Genomic DNA, 17,191 nt, shown 5'->3' on the forward strand with positions numbered 1-17,191 from the left:
TCGATTTATTTCACCTTTTCCTGACTACTTGGACCCTCAGGAACTCAGAAAACGCAGCGAAAAGAGCGTAGGACCAACAGGAGAGAAATGGCGAGCGAAAATGCACCTGCTGAAAAATGTCGAAAACACAGGTTCTCGTTTTTTGGCTGTAACTTTTGATGCGTTGATCGCAGCGTATTGGGACTGCGCCTAATCGATTTCTCTCGCAAAATTACGTCGGAATAGTGCCTGAAAGAATTGATTCCAGCACTTTTCAAAATCGCGAAAATTTTCGCCAAAAATGCAAAGTGTCAAGTTTGAGAATTGTATGGCATGACATCGTACTCTTTAATTGGACGTTCAGGAATGGATTAAATACATCAAAGAGAGCAAATGACTAACCGCAGACAAAGTACGATGGGAATATGTAGAGTTTCAATTGTTTCTCTTGATACGATGTTCGCAGTGATCCTTAGCTTCAGGATATTTTTTTCTTATGCACGATCTCAGCTATGAAATGTCTGAACAAATCTGTCCCATTGGTTTCCGGAGTTCTCAAATTTCCGACTGAAACAACCCAAACGATTTAGCCCGTACTGTTATGCCACGATTCTGGAGCCTAAAATATTTGAGAATCTGAATTGATCCAACGACCCCTCCGGACCAAATTGATTTAAAGGAATGCAGAAAATGTGTTTGAAATGTCGTTAAAATTTAAACCTATGAGCGTTCCTTCGCTTCATTTCATCTACCAACTGGAAGTGCGAAATAAAATTGGGTCAGGCGATTCTTCAATATAAACAAGTAGAGACTTGAGAACAGGCGATCAGAGCGTTTTCAAGGATCAGCAACTTTCAACATCTAGGCGTATAAACGCTTTTACGCCTAGTACCATGTTCTCATACTTATCTTGTACTGCTGCCCAATATGACTTTTCATATCACTACAAGGAATTCATTAGTGACGCACATTCCAGGCTTTCCGTAGACATCAAAACACAGGTAAACTTTCGTAGTTATTTTTAATGGTTGTTAAATTAATTTACACACATACATAAAAATGAGAATAAATTAAATAAATAAACGAATGGCACTAATTGAACAATATTACGGCGACGAAGTCATTATCCGCTGATAATAATCATAGATTTGTGGAGTTTTCCATTATTCGTTTACGGTGCCTTCATTTCTTGCTTCAAACAAAATTTGAACGCCTCCCAGCCCTCACTTCGCGTCTGCGACTGTAAAAAGGGTAGAAAATCAATACGAAAAAGCTCGTAATTTACGCGACGAAAGTTTGCCAGTAAGGATTGTCCGTTTCCATATCAAGCATGTAACCATACCTTAGATCCTCTGTGAAGCCTGTCCTTCATTATGGCAATGAATTCTTTGTACGACAGCTGGCCATCCCCATCGACGTCGAATATCGCAAAAACTGTGTCCACTATGTGGGTGGTCAGGCTCGTTCCAGTGCAGATCTTAACGGCACGATGAAATTCGTCTGTAATGAAGAGTAAAAATAGTACCGGAATATATCATTTCATTTATAATCTTGAACGTGATTCGATCTATTTACCTTTGGAGATCGGATGATCGGCCAGAGTGTACATTCTCATAGCGATCGTGAAGTCTTCGAGATTATTTAAAAACTGATAGAATACGCGAAACTCTTCGAAGCTGATTCCAACTTCGTGGCTGCTGCGATCCAGAAGCCGGTCCAAGTATTTGTCGTACCTGAAAACAGGGCGATAATATTAAATCGAGGATCGTTTCGCGGTCTGGAAATAAAATCAGCGAATGGTTAACGCTCCGCGTCTTCATATTTACTCGTCTGTATCGAGGTAGGTGTATCTGAGCAGAATTTTGGCAAAGTCCATTTCGGATATGGTGTCGTGCCCCTTGCTGAACTCGTGAAACTCGAGCTCGAGCACCTCGCGTTGCAGATTTTCCATGAACCGACGAAAACCGTCGTACTTCAGCTCGTCCTTGCCGGTTTTCCCGAAGAAATGGGTCGTCAATGTCGTGTCGACCGCGTGACGCCGTTGAAGTCCCTTGAGTGAATAACAAGGAGTGAATAAATCGGGTAAAACCGAAAAATCGGATTATCGAAGGGACGAAATAATCAAGTGTTCGATTCGCGTGAATCTTTTTTTTTTTTTTTTCTCTTCACCGGTGATAAAAATAACCGCCCACCTGGTCGTCGTCGAATCTTCCCGGTATCGCGATATCCGATGATTCCTGAACTTCCGGTAATGAATTAATTTCCAAATTTCCCCCGTGTCTACCCCGCCAGGCGTGACTGAAGATCTTCTCCATCTGTGTGTAAGAAAATAGAAATAAAAATTAGATGATGCAAAATCGATCAAGTTAAAAAGAAAAAAACAATTCTCGCCATAGCCATTAGTTATCACGTCACAAATCGCTACAATTATCGATGATTAACAAGTTACGTTTGTACATGGATGTACAGTTGTTTATATAGACATTGCGACGATGTTTGTGAGAAATTTTACGACCGACATCCAGCACCAAACGACACGATGTAGATTATTGATCTGATCTCTGAAATAAACGTTAGTGGAAATTCCTGAGACGACTCATTGTTAGCATGAAGTTTGAGGGTGATGAAAATAAAACAAAAAAAAAAAACAATAAATAAATAAAAAATGAAAGGAAAATGAAAAAATCGTACAGTTTTTGTACTGCAATAATTGAAAAGAAATAAATAAGCAATTCAAGTTATAAGATACTCGGTGAACGCACGCAGCATACACGGTTGATTTTTCTCTTTACCTACGTGACGAGACTTACGTAGGAATTCGAGACGATTTCATTATCCTTCTCGATAGCGGCTTGCCGAAGTTTTGCCTTAGCGCGGAGAGCCTCTTCGCTCGGAGCAACTAGCGTACGTAACTAACGGGGGAATGAAATAAAATTCAAAACGAGTAATTAGTTTATTTATTTATTTTTCTTGAAATTTCTATCTTCTCTCTCAAGGTTGAAGATAAAGAAAACAAACTAAACCAACCTAAAGCAAATTGCGGTTAGATTTAAAAAGGCGAGCGGAAAATCCGAGCGACGTAGCGACGGTATCTTCGATCTTTATCCAAAGCCAAAGATCGGTAGCTGTAGTTCTGGCTTGAAAAACAAAACGGAAAGAAAATCGAAAATCAAACAAGGCGAGAGAAAAAAAAAAGAGGTAAAATGTCAAAACCAATGCAAACCAAATATAATGAAAATACGACCAAATATTATCGGAGATATATCGACAACAGATGCATGGTATTAAATAAAATACAGATGCATGGATTAGGTGAAGGGGAAAAAATCAAGCGATGATAAAATAGTAATTACGAAAGTAGGAGTGTTGAGGATGAGGAAAGAACTAAAATTCGACTCATGAGCAAGTGGGAGTAAATTGTTGTTTGCGTATTCTTGTATGTGTGTGCGTGTGTGGAATGTTTCAAAGAATTACAAGCAAATAAAATGCGAAAACAATGTATACGTATGCAAAACGGAAAACGCTAAAATAAGAAAAAAAATATTTAGTTAGTGAACAATCATAGCGCAAACTTTTTACAATTATATACGTTGCAAGACGAATACGTGGAGCAGCGATGTCGTGAAAAATTAGCTGCCTTGACAATTCTGAACGCGCGAATTTCAATTGTTATAATTTTCACGCAAGCATGAAAGCGGGACTGTAGCATAAACGGATCAGCGATCTCACAATAAAGATCAATATTCACGTTTCTCGAACATTGAACGATGAGTGAAGAGAGAGAAAAAAAAAAAAAAAAAGAAATTGAAAAATGAACCGGTCTATTGGCAATTTTTTCGATTCTCGGTTCGTTAAAACTCACGGCTCGTGACGTGGCTTCGTCGAGATCCCGTTCCTTAAGACTACCGCCCAGGAGTCGTCGAATCTGCAGGAAATTTAATTGCGGAATGCGCATGTTTTATTCAATTCTGCGACAAAAAAGACAAAACTCTCAATCTTTCGCAGTATTATTCATTAATTTATTCAATTTCATTGTCATACGTGCGTTCCTCCTGTCAATTATTATTACAAATCGAAACTGATTAGAATTGAAAGTAAAAAAATTGCTCGATGAAGGAAAATAATCAGAAACTAATCGAAATCATATAATTGCAATTAATAAAGAATCTCAAAAATAAACAAATAAAAAAAAAAAAAAACAACAGTTCAATGCACACCAGACACAAGATGATATGAATGAATCGGTCGATGAGCGCTTATATTTTAGTCAATGGGTACATTAAAATGTCATTGAAAAATTTTACACGTCCGCTATTTACCCATCGTGTGATTGTTATTGTACTTTTATTTCGCAGTGGGCCTGATTGTTTTAATATAAGTTTCCACAAGTATAATATCGGGTTTATCCAGAACTTCAGAAACCGCGAATAGAGAAAAAAAAACAAAAAAAAAGAAAATTTCTGCAACGAGTAAACTAAATATTTGCCATAAAATAGTACACGGTACTTGGCAAGAAAAAGAAATGTACCATCAGGTGTGAAAGTACCAATTCATTGACCAGCTATATATAATACAACAACAACGTTCAGCGAATTACTCACCACGAGAAATTCCGTTTTATCCACTCGTTCGTTGCCGTCGATGTCAAACATGTTGAAAGCTATCCGAAAGCCGGTCTGTGGTTCTACGAGAAAATTACAGTGTCCAATTGAACCCTCGCCAGTACATTGAAAATTTTGAATCGATGATTATAAAAAATTTATATAAAAATAAAAAAAAAAAAAATAAAAAACAACAAAAAATTTGATCGAATTTTAACACGGCTGCGAGTAGTTTGTACAGTGTACAGTGTAAAAGGGTCAGCAGAAAAACACTCGTCTCGTTCAAAATCTTCAGCAACAGGGAAGAACGAAGAAAAATAAAAAAAAAAAAGGAATGAAAAAATGGACAAACACTCGAGACGCTCTCATCGAGGCTCGTAAATCTTCGGTCGAATCGCGCGCCAAAGAGAGACAGACGGACAGACAGATACCGTAGAGTAATGCAATAGACGTGTAGTAGTTATGTACGGACGGGAACGAAAGAGAGAGAATTTTGCAGTTTATAAGATAAAAAAATAGTCGATTACCTGCGCATATGAAAATAAACATAACATCACAAGAGTCTTGAGATAAAATAAAGAAACAGATTTCAAAAGCGTTCCGCTATTAATATATATATATATACATGCAGATTATCAAATATGCTAAGGGGGAGGTTGTGCGAAGGATATGTGAGAAGAAAAGTGTTTGTTCCAACTATTTACCATGTCGTACGAAATAATTATAATCGTATAAGTGTATAGGGTAAGTGTATACATATATTTCACTAGTGAAAAAGCTGATGGGCAATACTCACTGGTCAGAATTGACAGTAGGAAAAGGTACTCGGTATAAGAGAGGATGCCTGGAACAAACAGAGCAGGGAAACGTTTTTGTTGTAAAAAAAAGAAAAAAAAAAAAAAGAAAAAAAAATTTTTAATTTCTCACACTTTGTCTTTTTACCACCGTTCAAAGACGTTGTCGTTTATTTTAATTTTTTAGTTCCAAATTTTTTACCAACAAGAATCGCGTTTAGTCCGCGACAGTACGAAAGTTTTTTTGATGTTTCTTTTTTTTTTTTCACTCGCAATCGTTTCCGCCGAGAATCGCGACGTTTATGAATGAGAGAGTTTTCGGTGGTCCGGGTGGCTCGTTTAACGCACAACACAAGCCTTAGACGGGGGGCATAATTCATTTGGACCTCCGCCGTCGCGTCGAATTACACGCGGTGCTCGTTAAACGAGGTTAACTAACCGACTAATCGATGCCGAAAAATGAGGTGCCATTAAAAAAGCCAGCCGTCTTCTCCGGGGCTCCGGGCGACCCGAAGCCGATGGATGGTCACCGCCAGACGTCCAAAGTCCGAAGGCCGAAGAGGGAACAAGCTTCTCATCCTCAAAAACACTTACGGGATTTCAAAGAGAGATCGATCAGTTTCCCGCCCAGCGCGTGTTCCGGTGAACCGTCTCGTTTATAAAAGTCTGTACACAAAGCCAGGGGTCGTATTCGACCCTTGGAGAATACCGGGAAAGAAGATGAGAGGAATAAAAAAAGAAACGACAAAAAAAATAAAAAAATTAACATCGTGTTTAACTTTGAAAAATGTGCGGAGAAAAAAGCGAGCAAAATTTGTTACATTTTCTCCGTCAGTGCGTATCGCTTGAGTTTTGAAGGTTTGAATTATGTACGGATATTTCTTAGCAAATTTCGAAATTTCAGTTAGGATTTTAAGATGAAAATTTTTTGTACCGAGGAAAAACATTTCTCAAGAAAGAAGAGAAATCTCGAGTTTTACTTAACGAGGTTTATTTAAATGTAAAGTTCTTTCAAACTTTCGTTTATAACGTACTAGAAAATTGAGTTTAAAATAACGATAAAATGAGGGAATAACGTAAAATAATGGAAATTTAACTGTAATGAGGGAATCACGAATTCGAAAAAAATATACAGAAAAACACTGGCAAATAACCACAAATTGCTTTAGAATTTTGTGTGTGTACTCCCCAAAACACAATAAAAAGAATTAAAACATATGCATATATATACTGACTCACCTTTACGTAACGATAAATAAAAATCTAATTCTTAAATAATTTCAACCAAATACATTTTTGCATAAACTCATTTCACTGTCGAAAAGAAACCGCCGCAATTAACACGGTGCAACAGAAGCTTCGTACACGCAATTAAAACTTATTTTCAAATATCTTGTCAATATTTAATCAATAAGAATATCGTTAAATTTGAGACGAACATCTTTTTTATTATTTTTCTCATATCAACGGACAAAGTGTGAGGGAATGACTTTTAGAGCAATAAATTGACCAAATTTTTTCATCTACCACCTATGACGATATATCAATTTTTGTGTTTTACAATCTCAGCGTCACCAACTTGCATTTAAATAAAAATGTTAATGACACGGTACTTAAATTTCAGAATATCACGATAAATATCCATGTAGGTTTACACGTACGCAATTTTACGTGGTTTTGATGTAATCTGCAAGAAAATTTAAAGGTGGTATAAAACTTTTGATTTCCTCGCATAGACGCTGATATTATAATATATGTAATATAAAACCGGCTTCTCAAGGCGGCGAAAATCCAGTGCACAAATAAATATCACAGCCGAATGGGTGCACGGCTTTACGATTGTACATTTATACATGTATATACGTGAATAAATACCGTGACGAAGCGCAACAAACTTTCCTTTTCATCCGCTCCCTCCGATCTCTTCGCTCCATATTTTTACACCACAGTGCGAAACCGATTGCGTACAGTATATATTTGCATTTAATTAATTCGTCTTTCCTACACTCGAAACGATATCGAGGATAATTCAAACGACGACGAACCGAGTATGACAAAGTGATAGAACCGAACGGAACGAAACGATTGACTGACCTTTGTCCCGGAGCGTTCGAAACATCTGCGGACTGCCCTGCCTGAGACTCGGTGTAGCATTTTTCATGGCCTCGATCTCGTTGTCGGATAAAATCCGCCTTTTCAGCCGAGCTGGAAGATTGAAAATAGGATGAGAACATTGAGATGAGACGCGTTCGTTGCCTCCTCGAGATGACGTAGAGCTTGTAATATTTGCTAAGATAATAAAGTGATTGCGGTGCGGCGGCGCTTCGATGACATTGACTTTCAATAACCCTCGGCTGCAAGTGTAAATACGAAGGCATGACAACCGCACGCGGATACATCGATTGAAAAAACGGAAGGGATTTCACGCAAAATCAATATTTTCACTCAAGTATATTATTTTCAAACTCTAGTACGTATATGTCTGTGTGTTTGTGCGTATCTTCAATGAAACTTCATTCTAAAGTGCTTGCGAGTAGTCGAGAATATCTCAGAACGTGGCCTGAATTTCATATCAATTTTCTCCTTTCATTATTCTAAGACTGAGCTGAAACTTGGGATATTTTGAAGCAAAATTAAAAACCGACTCATGGTAGGGACATAAATTTTTGGGAAAAAAGATTTTCCAATACCTGATATCTAGTTTTTCCAGAAATTTCCCCAGTTCTATTAAGTTACTAAAACCTAAATCGTTCAGGTTATTGACTCAAGATTCGATTGAAATTCAATTCGAATTGAAGAAAAATATTATGAACAAAAAAAAAAAAGTCGGTTTAAGCCAATTTGTTTTCTCGACGATAAAGACAAGTAAACTTGTTAACTCAAAAAATCATTTCCAATTCCCATGACAGAAAACTAACATCTCCATTTTTTCCACGACCAAATTAAAAATTGCCCTGACAATTCCAGGCTTTCCATAACTCATTTCGAATAACCCGACCGTAGGTTGGAACGAAAAACGATGCACCATACTCACGTCTCGGTAAAGACTCGACGACACTGTCGAGAAAATCTTGAGGCGTCATGTAAAGCTGACCGTCGTATTCAACCGAGGCAAATTTGATGAATCTTCTTTCTCTCGTGGTCAGCCTGACAGCCTTGTGCAGATCATCGTCCCTCTGGAAAATAGATTTTCAACGTGGATACATACATGTATAATAATAAACGAAGTTGAGTAAAAAGTAGCACGTTAGCGTCTGTTGATTACTCTTTCATCGCTAGACCGGTAGCAGAGTTTTAAATGTAAGCCGGGGCAATTAGAGAGGATACCGCGTTGCAGCGTGTCCATCTGAAGGAGCTTATAATGCAATATAAACCCTGCGGGACGGTGATAAACCGCAGATTTACGGCCGTATAATGGCAAGGTTGAAAAAGGAATCCGGGAAAATAGGGGAACTGGTGTTAACGTATTTTTATGGGTGAAACCCGAGAGAGAGAGAGAGAGAGAGAGAGAGCAATGTCATCTACGGTGAGGGGGAGGGAACGCGGTTAGAATTCGATCGGGGTGGTGTTTCAACGACGACGATACACGGAGACCAATGTATTTCCAGAATTTACTCTCCTCCCGGGGATTTATTCGCTCCGGTTTGCTTTTCTACAAGGAGATCAGCACCGTAGTTACAAGCTGCGCGAGCTATCGAAACAACGCGACGAGATATCGACGAAAGAAACGCAGACCTGAACCACGGTAGTATTATATGTGTCACGAAGCTGAAGCTAGAGCAGCCAGAGTTGGCAGCAAAAGTTGTTAAACTTTTTTGAAATCGATAAATGCAGTTTGGTATTATCCTCGTGATTCTCAACTTGACCTCAACCTCGCAGATATTTCACAAAATTTTCACAAACGTTTGTCTGTTAATTCTGCCTGCTAATTTCATCCTCGTTTCTACGTCTTGGCTTCGTTACAAAGTGATTCTCGCCAAAGATATATATATAGACATTAAATGAGGCACTGAAACCAAAAAGTCGTCGTGAAACTGTTGCAAAGTTGATATTCAAGGATAGTCGGACGACGTTCTAAAAACAGAAAGAAAGAAAAAAAAAATACCATACTCTTTGGATACAGTTGTAAAAAGAATCGTAAAATTGGCGATAAAGTGTGGAAAAAATTCTAAAAGAGGAAATAATTTTAAACGGAATGAGATGAGGAGAGTTGTTACGCATAAAGTATACGGCGCGTCGCGTCGGCGGCGGCACCTCGAAGAAGAAGAAGAAGAAAAAGAAGAAGAAGAGTCGAGAAAGATCGGCGGGCGTTAATTTATGCCGAAGGACTTTGCAGCTCTTACAGAAAATCAACAGAGAAGGAGGCGAGCTGATTATCTGTATAGAGAGCGAACCAGTTTCCCCTCTCATCCGCCGCTTCGTTATCCTTACATTTTCATTTTTATTTTCAAGAAGGGATGCGCAACGCGGAATACTGGATCAGAGTAAGTAGGTACAGCAGGATTAACCGTCTCTAAAAGCACCTAAGGTAAAACTGCACCATTTATTGACCCTGTCCCAATTATGTCCTTTTTTCGTTCGTATCCGTTCGATCCTTGGATCTAAAACTAGCAGAAAGATAAATTTCAGCAAATGGTTTCGGTAATCGAGAAATTTATAATTTTTGCAAATAAAAAGGGTCAATAACCGGTAGACTTGCCTTATATCGATGGGAACAAAACGACGCTGAATAACGGAATCTGGTCCTTAATTCGACGGTGTGAAAACGCGTCATGGCTGATAATGAATCGCGTCTAAACGCCAGGGTCCGGAGTCTGGAACCTCGAGGACCCCACGGGTTCGACGACCCTTGTATAAACGCGTTCCGTCATTCGGTCATAAATTCGGCTTTCGCAGCGGATTCGACGATATAGGTACGCAGGCATGCGGTCAGGTGGAAGTCCCGAGAACAAGCGTTTCCGGAGGGACCGATAACCGCGTCATGGATTCGTCGAGTCAACGTCTCCTTTTGTTTCACGCTCTCTTCGCCCGAACGGCATCTTGTTACAAAATCAAGAACGGCACGTCGCAATAGAATAATGGACGTCGTGTCAACCACGGAGCGTGAGTGAGTTTTCACGGTTGGGTTGAAAGGGTGAAAGGCCTGAGAGGAGAAGAGAGAAAAGGAATCGGATCATCGCGTGCAAAATTTCGTTAAGAACAAGGCGTTACCCTGCCGCTGCTGGTTTATACCCAAAGATACGAGATCCTGATCGAGGAACAAGCGGGGCTGTCTAAACTCAGCGAAATTCTGGGTGGTCCGATCCTCGCAAGCGTTAAACACAAGCGCATTGCACGGTAAGGCGCGCACCCCGAAACATTATGACCTACATGACTGGGACCAACACGCAGCAGCGAAAGATTCGAATTAACAGCCGAAAGTTACAGCGTGGAAAGAGATGCTTTGGAGCGTGATAACGCACGTCTGAAATAAGTTCTGCAACCAACCCCGGAAAGAAGAAGCCGCGGTTTGTTCGCCACGTTTGATTTAATTTTTATCCCAAGTTTTTTCCATTCCTTCGTTTTTTCACTTCTAAATATATTCCTACAACCAACGACGAGACGCAGAAAGCTAGCGAGGCTCCGATTAAACATTCCAACCGTGTTCGATCAGATAGTACAACGGTTCACCTGCAGCGCTGGATCAAGTGTTTTAGTTGGCACCTTAGACACGTTTTGCCAAGGCGAGAGACGTGCGAAAGATTGTCCTCCGCGACGCCGATCACCCTCCGTATTATCTTACGGATAGCTTTATATACATACATACATATATATATACATATACTGGGTATACACACACGACGCGAGAGAAGAACTCTCTTCTACCATACGACGAACCGCAACTTACGTGCAGTAAGATCGTAACGACAGGTTATTTCCAACGCTTTGTGCCCCTTTCTGATACAGGTACGTAGCTATTAAGTTACGCGTAACCATTCGCCGCTGTTTTCATTCACCACCACGTCGCATTTCTGTAGAGGAGTTGCAGATCCAATGGATGAGCTGTAGATAGAATAGCGTGAAAATGGATTGAATGGAATGGAATGAAATGGTACGATTTCTAGGTTCAGTTACCTTCAAACTAGGTTTACACGAACCTTGGTAGACGTAAGAAGTTTAATACCAAGTGCTGACAAGTTGGGTGTTGCAGAAACTCGACTGGTAGTCCGTTTTGCGAAAATGCGAGTATAGATCGATGGTGTGCTAATGCGAGTACATTTACGATAATCGCTATCTCGTTACCGACAAATTGCACAAACAGCAGCGGAACGAAAACGCAACCGTGGCTTCCCGGCTCATTACCGGTTTGTACAAGGTGGAAGTTAGCTACCAACAACCTGCTTTTCCCCGTTTCCCATATCGCGAACCGTGGAGAAGATCAGGCCGAGGATGATCATTGAAACGCTCTCGTACCGCCGGACTATCGTACGAATCGTCGATTACTATAATTGAAGAAACTTTGCCGAGGGGTGTAATTACCGATGAAATTGAAATCAGATAGCAGTATTTCTGCCCGTACGCATTATCTTCCCTTTGGCTCTATACTACATACACCGTCGGCACAGACCCGATTTGCATAGGAATTACCTCCCTGCGACATCGAGAGTTAGTCAGCCGTTGCTAAAACCCGGGTAAATTGCGAGGGGTGAAAAATTCGACGAGCAAGAATTTCAATTAAAAAAAACAACGTCGATATAACTATTTCATTTTATCGGATGTCCGTAACTAATACGATCTTTGCTATTACCAAATAATGAACTAGGAACAGGATAATTATGTGAAAACGAATGATCGAAGAATCGAACAATGGAAACGAAGCATCGCCAAGTACGCAGCTTCCTCGTGTCCAATTCTGTTTTTTTTTTTTCACTTTGAAATATGTGTATAATATCGAACAGGCGACGCGACGCGGATCGATGTTTCTAGATACAGAAAAAGAAAGAGAAAGAGACGTCAGAGTGAGAGGGCCTTTTGAACAAACAATATGCAAACGTTCTCGACGAATATTTGTGATTTTGATGAATAATCTTGTGGCGTCGCTGTGACAAGAGCCACGTGCCTTCTTTCCTTTTCTCTCGTTTCAACCATTGACACTCCACGGACGAATCGAAGTGTGTTTCGTTGTCATTAACACTATCCAAATTGTGCGTATAACGAGAAAACTATTCCGTATATCGCTGAATGTTCTGCCGTAGCTGGGCTGCATGTAATTTCCTTTTACTTTCCGTTAAATTTTACCATCGATGATTGATTACGAATGATTTGTCACGAACTTGGGCGATCCGGATTTAAAAGTGAAATTTAAATTGACTCTGGGTGGTCCAAAACAGAAGAATCTCACGGATCGTAGGTTCTTCTTCTTCTTGTTCTTCTCCTTCTTCTTCGTCTTCTTCAACTTGGATGATTTCGAGATTGAAAGTCAACCTTGCGCGCAGGGTCATTCTTCGTCCGGAATTCAGTGTCGATCTTGTTGATAAAAATCGTCTCTCTATTAATCAATCGTCCGATGATTGACGATTGATCGATATCCTAGAATTTTTTCTATTCATCTCGATCCTCCCGGATATGTTTTGTTAGTAACGTTAACGTAACGAAACATCAGAGAAAAAATCGATATTGCGTAATTTTAGAAAATGACATTCAACGAGTCGATTATCCAAAATATAAGCATCCTATACTTGTCACGGTTTATACTACATTTCGGACATTCCCAACAAGGTGCGAATCAACGATTTTTCCTAAAGACGAGCATCGTTAATGTTTTTACGCTACTAACTCTTCGTCCTCGTGTAAAAATTTCATTCACAAAGGTATCGGCTGGTAGTTTTTTCTTCGTATCGAGAGTACCTTTTTTTTTTTTTTTTTTTTGTCGCCTCCGAACAGCAACGGCGGCACCTCGTTAATAAATAAAACCGTTCGAAATAAGAAAAAGAAAGGATCCTCCCGGCATTCTGCCGAGTTATATACAAAACAGGTAATAAAACAGTGTGGTAGGTACGTACATACCTAATACGTATCCCAATTCTCCCGAGGGAGTTTCTCACCTCTTGATAAATTATTTTTACATTCTTTATTTTTCGCCACGCATTCTCTTTTCTGGAGATTCGTATTCGGAGAGATCCTCCCTCGTGTTTCGAGATCAGATTCCTCCTTAGCGGTTCCCCGATCACAAGAGAAAATAGCACGCGCGCCTCGCGCCGTTTTGCTGAACAAGGCAGTTTGTCACAGGAACCTCACCCGAAGAGGAGGAGGAGGAGGAGGGGGAGGGGGAGGCAACCGAGAGACAAATATACCCTATAACGATATTTATCGGCATAGTTTAAATTTTTACAGCCTCATTCGTTACAAGCGATTCGTCCCCAGCAGCAACAGCAGCCAAACGTGTCCTGACAGTGGTGTAAAAAAAGTTTTTGTATTCTTCCATACATTTTACATCTGTCAGATATTGTAAAAAGCTGATTTAGACTGGACAGGAGCCAGCCCTCGAATTTCCCGTTCTCACGATGTAAGGTTCCAAGTTTGTAGAGAAAAATAGAGAATAATATTGAATTCAAATTTCGAACTACAAATTCAGATTCGTGATTGACGATTTTAAAGCCCTCGGATATCAATTACGTGAAAATGTGACGATTTTATTTACTTTGTGGTACTATAATTGATCCATCGGTACAAATTTTGAAAGTCTGACCTCGGATTCGTTATCGGTGAACCGAAAACCTCTCGCCTACCAATTTTCACCAAAATCCAAATTTTTTCAGTTTTTTCTTCAGCTTGCCGAATACCTGGCCTTAGATTCGCGATTAGCAATCCAAAATTCAACTTGTCATTTTCGGTATGATTGAAATAACGTTATTTTTTCACTGAAACCGAGAAACCGGAAGTTAATAATTACTTTATCACTTGTACAGCAATAATAAACGATCGTATACACGTAACTCTCTACATTATAATATGCATGTATCGTCATGCTGCATTATTCAATATAACTGAAAATCTTTCCTTGATTTTTACGCTGATGCATTCACGTATTATTTACCTCTATGTAAATATCCTTTCCCTAACGACGTGATTCAAGTTGGCGTAACAATTTCTCCTTGGTCTATGTAACTTGATTCTCAAACATCCGTTTAATTGGTAACTTCTCACAGTTTGTCACGGCTCATTGGGAATGTGTACATAACGCCGGCTTATCCTCGTACATGCGTATGTAAACTTTTATATATATATATATATATATATACACACACACACAATAAATAACTTTCACGAATTGCATCCGGTGAACGAGTAATGAATAATCGATAGTAGTTATCGATTCGAGTAGCTCTTTCAGAATATACCGAAAAAAAAAATAAATAAATAAAAACTTTGAACAAACAAACTGTTCTCGTCTTTTTTTTTCTAGAAAAAAAAATTTGTAACCCGTTTCAACCACATGCATATTATAGTTGACCAATTTCTTTTTTCAACCCACTTATTATTATTATACGACGTGATTATAAGGCGAACAGTGCAAGTGAAAAGTTTCACCGTTGCCTCGGGGGAATTTGCCGTATAATATAATATTATAATGCGACGCCTTGCGGCGAAAAAAAATTGGCTGTTATAATATTTACTCAACAACTCTCGCGGGTTATACATTAAAATAAGAATAACAAGAAGAAGAAGAAGAAGAAGAAGAAGAAGAAGAAGAAGAAGAAGAAGAAGAAAAAGAAGAAGAGGCGGGTGCCTTATGAAGCAAAGTTCTCTAGGCGGTCGGTCGGTCGGTCAATTAAGTGCGTGAACAAAACGAGCTTCGAGCAAGTAAAGTAAAACCAGTTACCTACCGGAATGAAAAATATCTGCTCGAGTAAATCACTCATTGAGAAATGAACGATAAAACGTTGGAATATAAATAAGAATGTAAGTGGGAGGATAAATCGGGAAGCGAGTGTTCGTAACGTTAACAATGTAACGATTTATTTTTAGGAAAAATCATCATTTCGCAACTGTAAGATCCTCTCAAATCGAATAATCTATTTTTAAAAAGCAACGTTTACGTCAGATTTTGGAAATGAAACCTCTTTAGGGCCGTTCTAAATTTTCAAAGCAAAGATATTAGTTGCTATATTTCGTTAGGTTAACGTTGCTTAATTTCGATCCGGTAAATCGGAGCAGTTCGAAAAGTCATCCGCAATTTCAAACTCGTAGAATTAATATAAACTGTCTAAAATTGTAGAGTAATAAACCGTAACAAGGTGTGAAATGTTTCGTTAACTTTGTAACAACTTCAATCTTCACTTGGTGTTAGAATTAGTTGTTTAACGACGGTGTCATCTACGAATTTTGATTAGAGAAATCGAAGGTCAAAATTTATAGGAATATTTTCTATATATGGGGAATTCCATGCGAATCCAATCAACGTCTTACGCACGCTCGCCATTTTTGATTTTGTTCAAACAATTTCCTGCAATTTTTCCAACTCTGAAACGGTACCCTGGATTTTTTTTACATTTTTTATTCACATGCTTAATCATTTATAAACAGTAAGAGTGATTTTGAAAAGGACCTTCATTCAAATTCTCAAAAACTGTATTTGTTTGCAAACATTTCAATACGATTATTTCCCATTTTTTTACAGTGCAAAAAATTGTTTAAATTATCTGGAAATTGGCAAAAATTCTGAAAACTTCTATTTATCACTTGGAATATTTCTAGACCGGTTTCAATATGAAGTTGATAAAAAAAAGTGGAATGTACTAAAAAAAAAAAAAAAAAAATAGATAGAAATCGCTCCACAATAGAACCGGTCTAGAAATGTTCAAAGTGAAATAATAGAAGTTTTGAGAATTTTTCGGAACTTTTCAGACAGTTCAAACAATTTTTTTAATAGATCCAATAAAATTAAAAGTGCTGAATAAAAATAGAAAAACATTTTGAAAAATCTTAAAATATCTGTCATGGAAAATCCAGTTTCTGAGAATTTTTTTGAAATTTAATAAAAAGTATTCTCTTCAAAATCACTTTAAATATTTATGGAAACAAAAAAAAAAACAATTGAGCAGTTGATTAAAAAAATCTGAAAAAATTCAGGGCACTGTTTCAGAGTTTGTAAAATTGCAGATATTTCTTTTACTTATATTTTACACAAAATTCAGAAGCGACGAGGATCAGATGCGTTCGTTGGGTTCGCATGGAATTCCCCGTACAACGTAGGTATATATATATAATATTGATATTTATCGCATATTACAGATAGGTAAGAAGCAGAGCTCGGGTAATAGAGGAAAAAATGTAGCATAACGGAGGCTCCAGCTGGGCGCGAAGCGCCGGAACGACCGCGGGATTAATACCCTAGGTTTATACGGATGCGTCTCTATTAGAGACACATTGCATCTGATCGCCGAGGGCGTCATATAGAATACGGGGATAGGTTGTAATTACAAGATGCGCGCGTGGTTTATAGAGGGTAAAGGGGAGGCGGTTCGATCCCTCTCCCCCCCCCCCCCCCCCCCTTATACAATTTCCGTTCGATCGACGCAACGCGGCCTTCTCAAAGAAACCGATACCGCTACGGCGTTTTAAAACTCCTCCAGCACACCGGGAAGATTAACCGCATCATCGTTTGTAACGTACCAGATATAGCGCGTATGTGATACTTTACGTAACCTAATAATCCGAGATATCGGATAACGCGTCCAAACCCCCGGAATTATTTTTTAGTCTCTCAATCTTGGTCCGAGCGGGGGAAGGATTGGGATTGGAAAGAAAATTCGAACGAGTACGATCGGCTCGTTT

General features: G+C 38.9%; 1 protein-coding gene across 7 annotated transcripts in view; it reads right to left on the reverse strand.

Annotated features, from left to right (window-relative positions):
- Positions 1 to 981: 981 nt before the first annotated feature.
- LOC124186235 (calcium uptake protein 3, mitochondrial) overlaps positions 982 to 17,191 on the reverse strand; it is a 35,676-nt gene continuing 19,466 nt past the window's right edge. Inside the window, exons 2-12 of one of the 7 annotated variants that reach the window (XM_046577756.1) lie at positions 8,409 to 8,550; positions 7,469 to 7,579; positions 5,377 to 5,424; positions 4,581 to 4,663; positions 3,842 to 3,904; positions 2,790 to 2,891; positions 2,172 to 2,294; positions 1,806 to 2,029; positions 1,555 to 1,712; positions 1,322 to 1,479; positions 982 to 1,219 (exon numbers count right to left, since the gene is read on the reverse strand). In XM_046577756.1, the coding sequence (XP_046433712.1) occupies positions 1,151 to 1,219; positions 1,322 to 1,479; positions 1,555 to 1,712; positions 1,806 to 2,029; positions 2,172 to 2,294; positions 2,790 to 2,891; positions 3,842 to 3,904; positions 4,581 to 4,663; positions 5,377 to 5,424; positions 7,469 to 7,579; positions 8,409 to 8,550 (1,281 nt within the window). In that variant the 3' untranslated portion in view covers positions 982 to 1,150. The remainder of the gene's footprint in view (positions 1,220 to 1,321; positions 1,480 to 1,554; positions 1,713 to 1,805; positions 2,030 to 2,171; positions 2,295 to 2,789; positions 2,892 to 3,841; positions 3,905 to 4,580; positions 4,664 to 5,376; positions 5,425 to 7,468; positions 7,580 to 8,408; positions 8,551 to 17,191) is intronic. The other 6 variants (XM_046577757.1, XM_046577758.1, XM_046577759.1 and 3 more) reach the window with 6 other exon arrangements.

This window comes from Neodiprion fabricii, chromosome 7 (assembly GCF_021155785.1).
Source record: "Neodiprion fabricii isolate iyNeoFabr1 chromosome 7, iyNeoFabr1.1, whole genome shotgun sequence".
NCBI classification, from domain to species: Eukaryota; Metazoa; Arthropoda; class Insecta; order Hymenoptera; family Diprionidae; genus Neodiprion; species Neodiprion fabricii.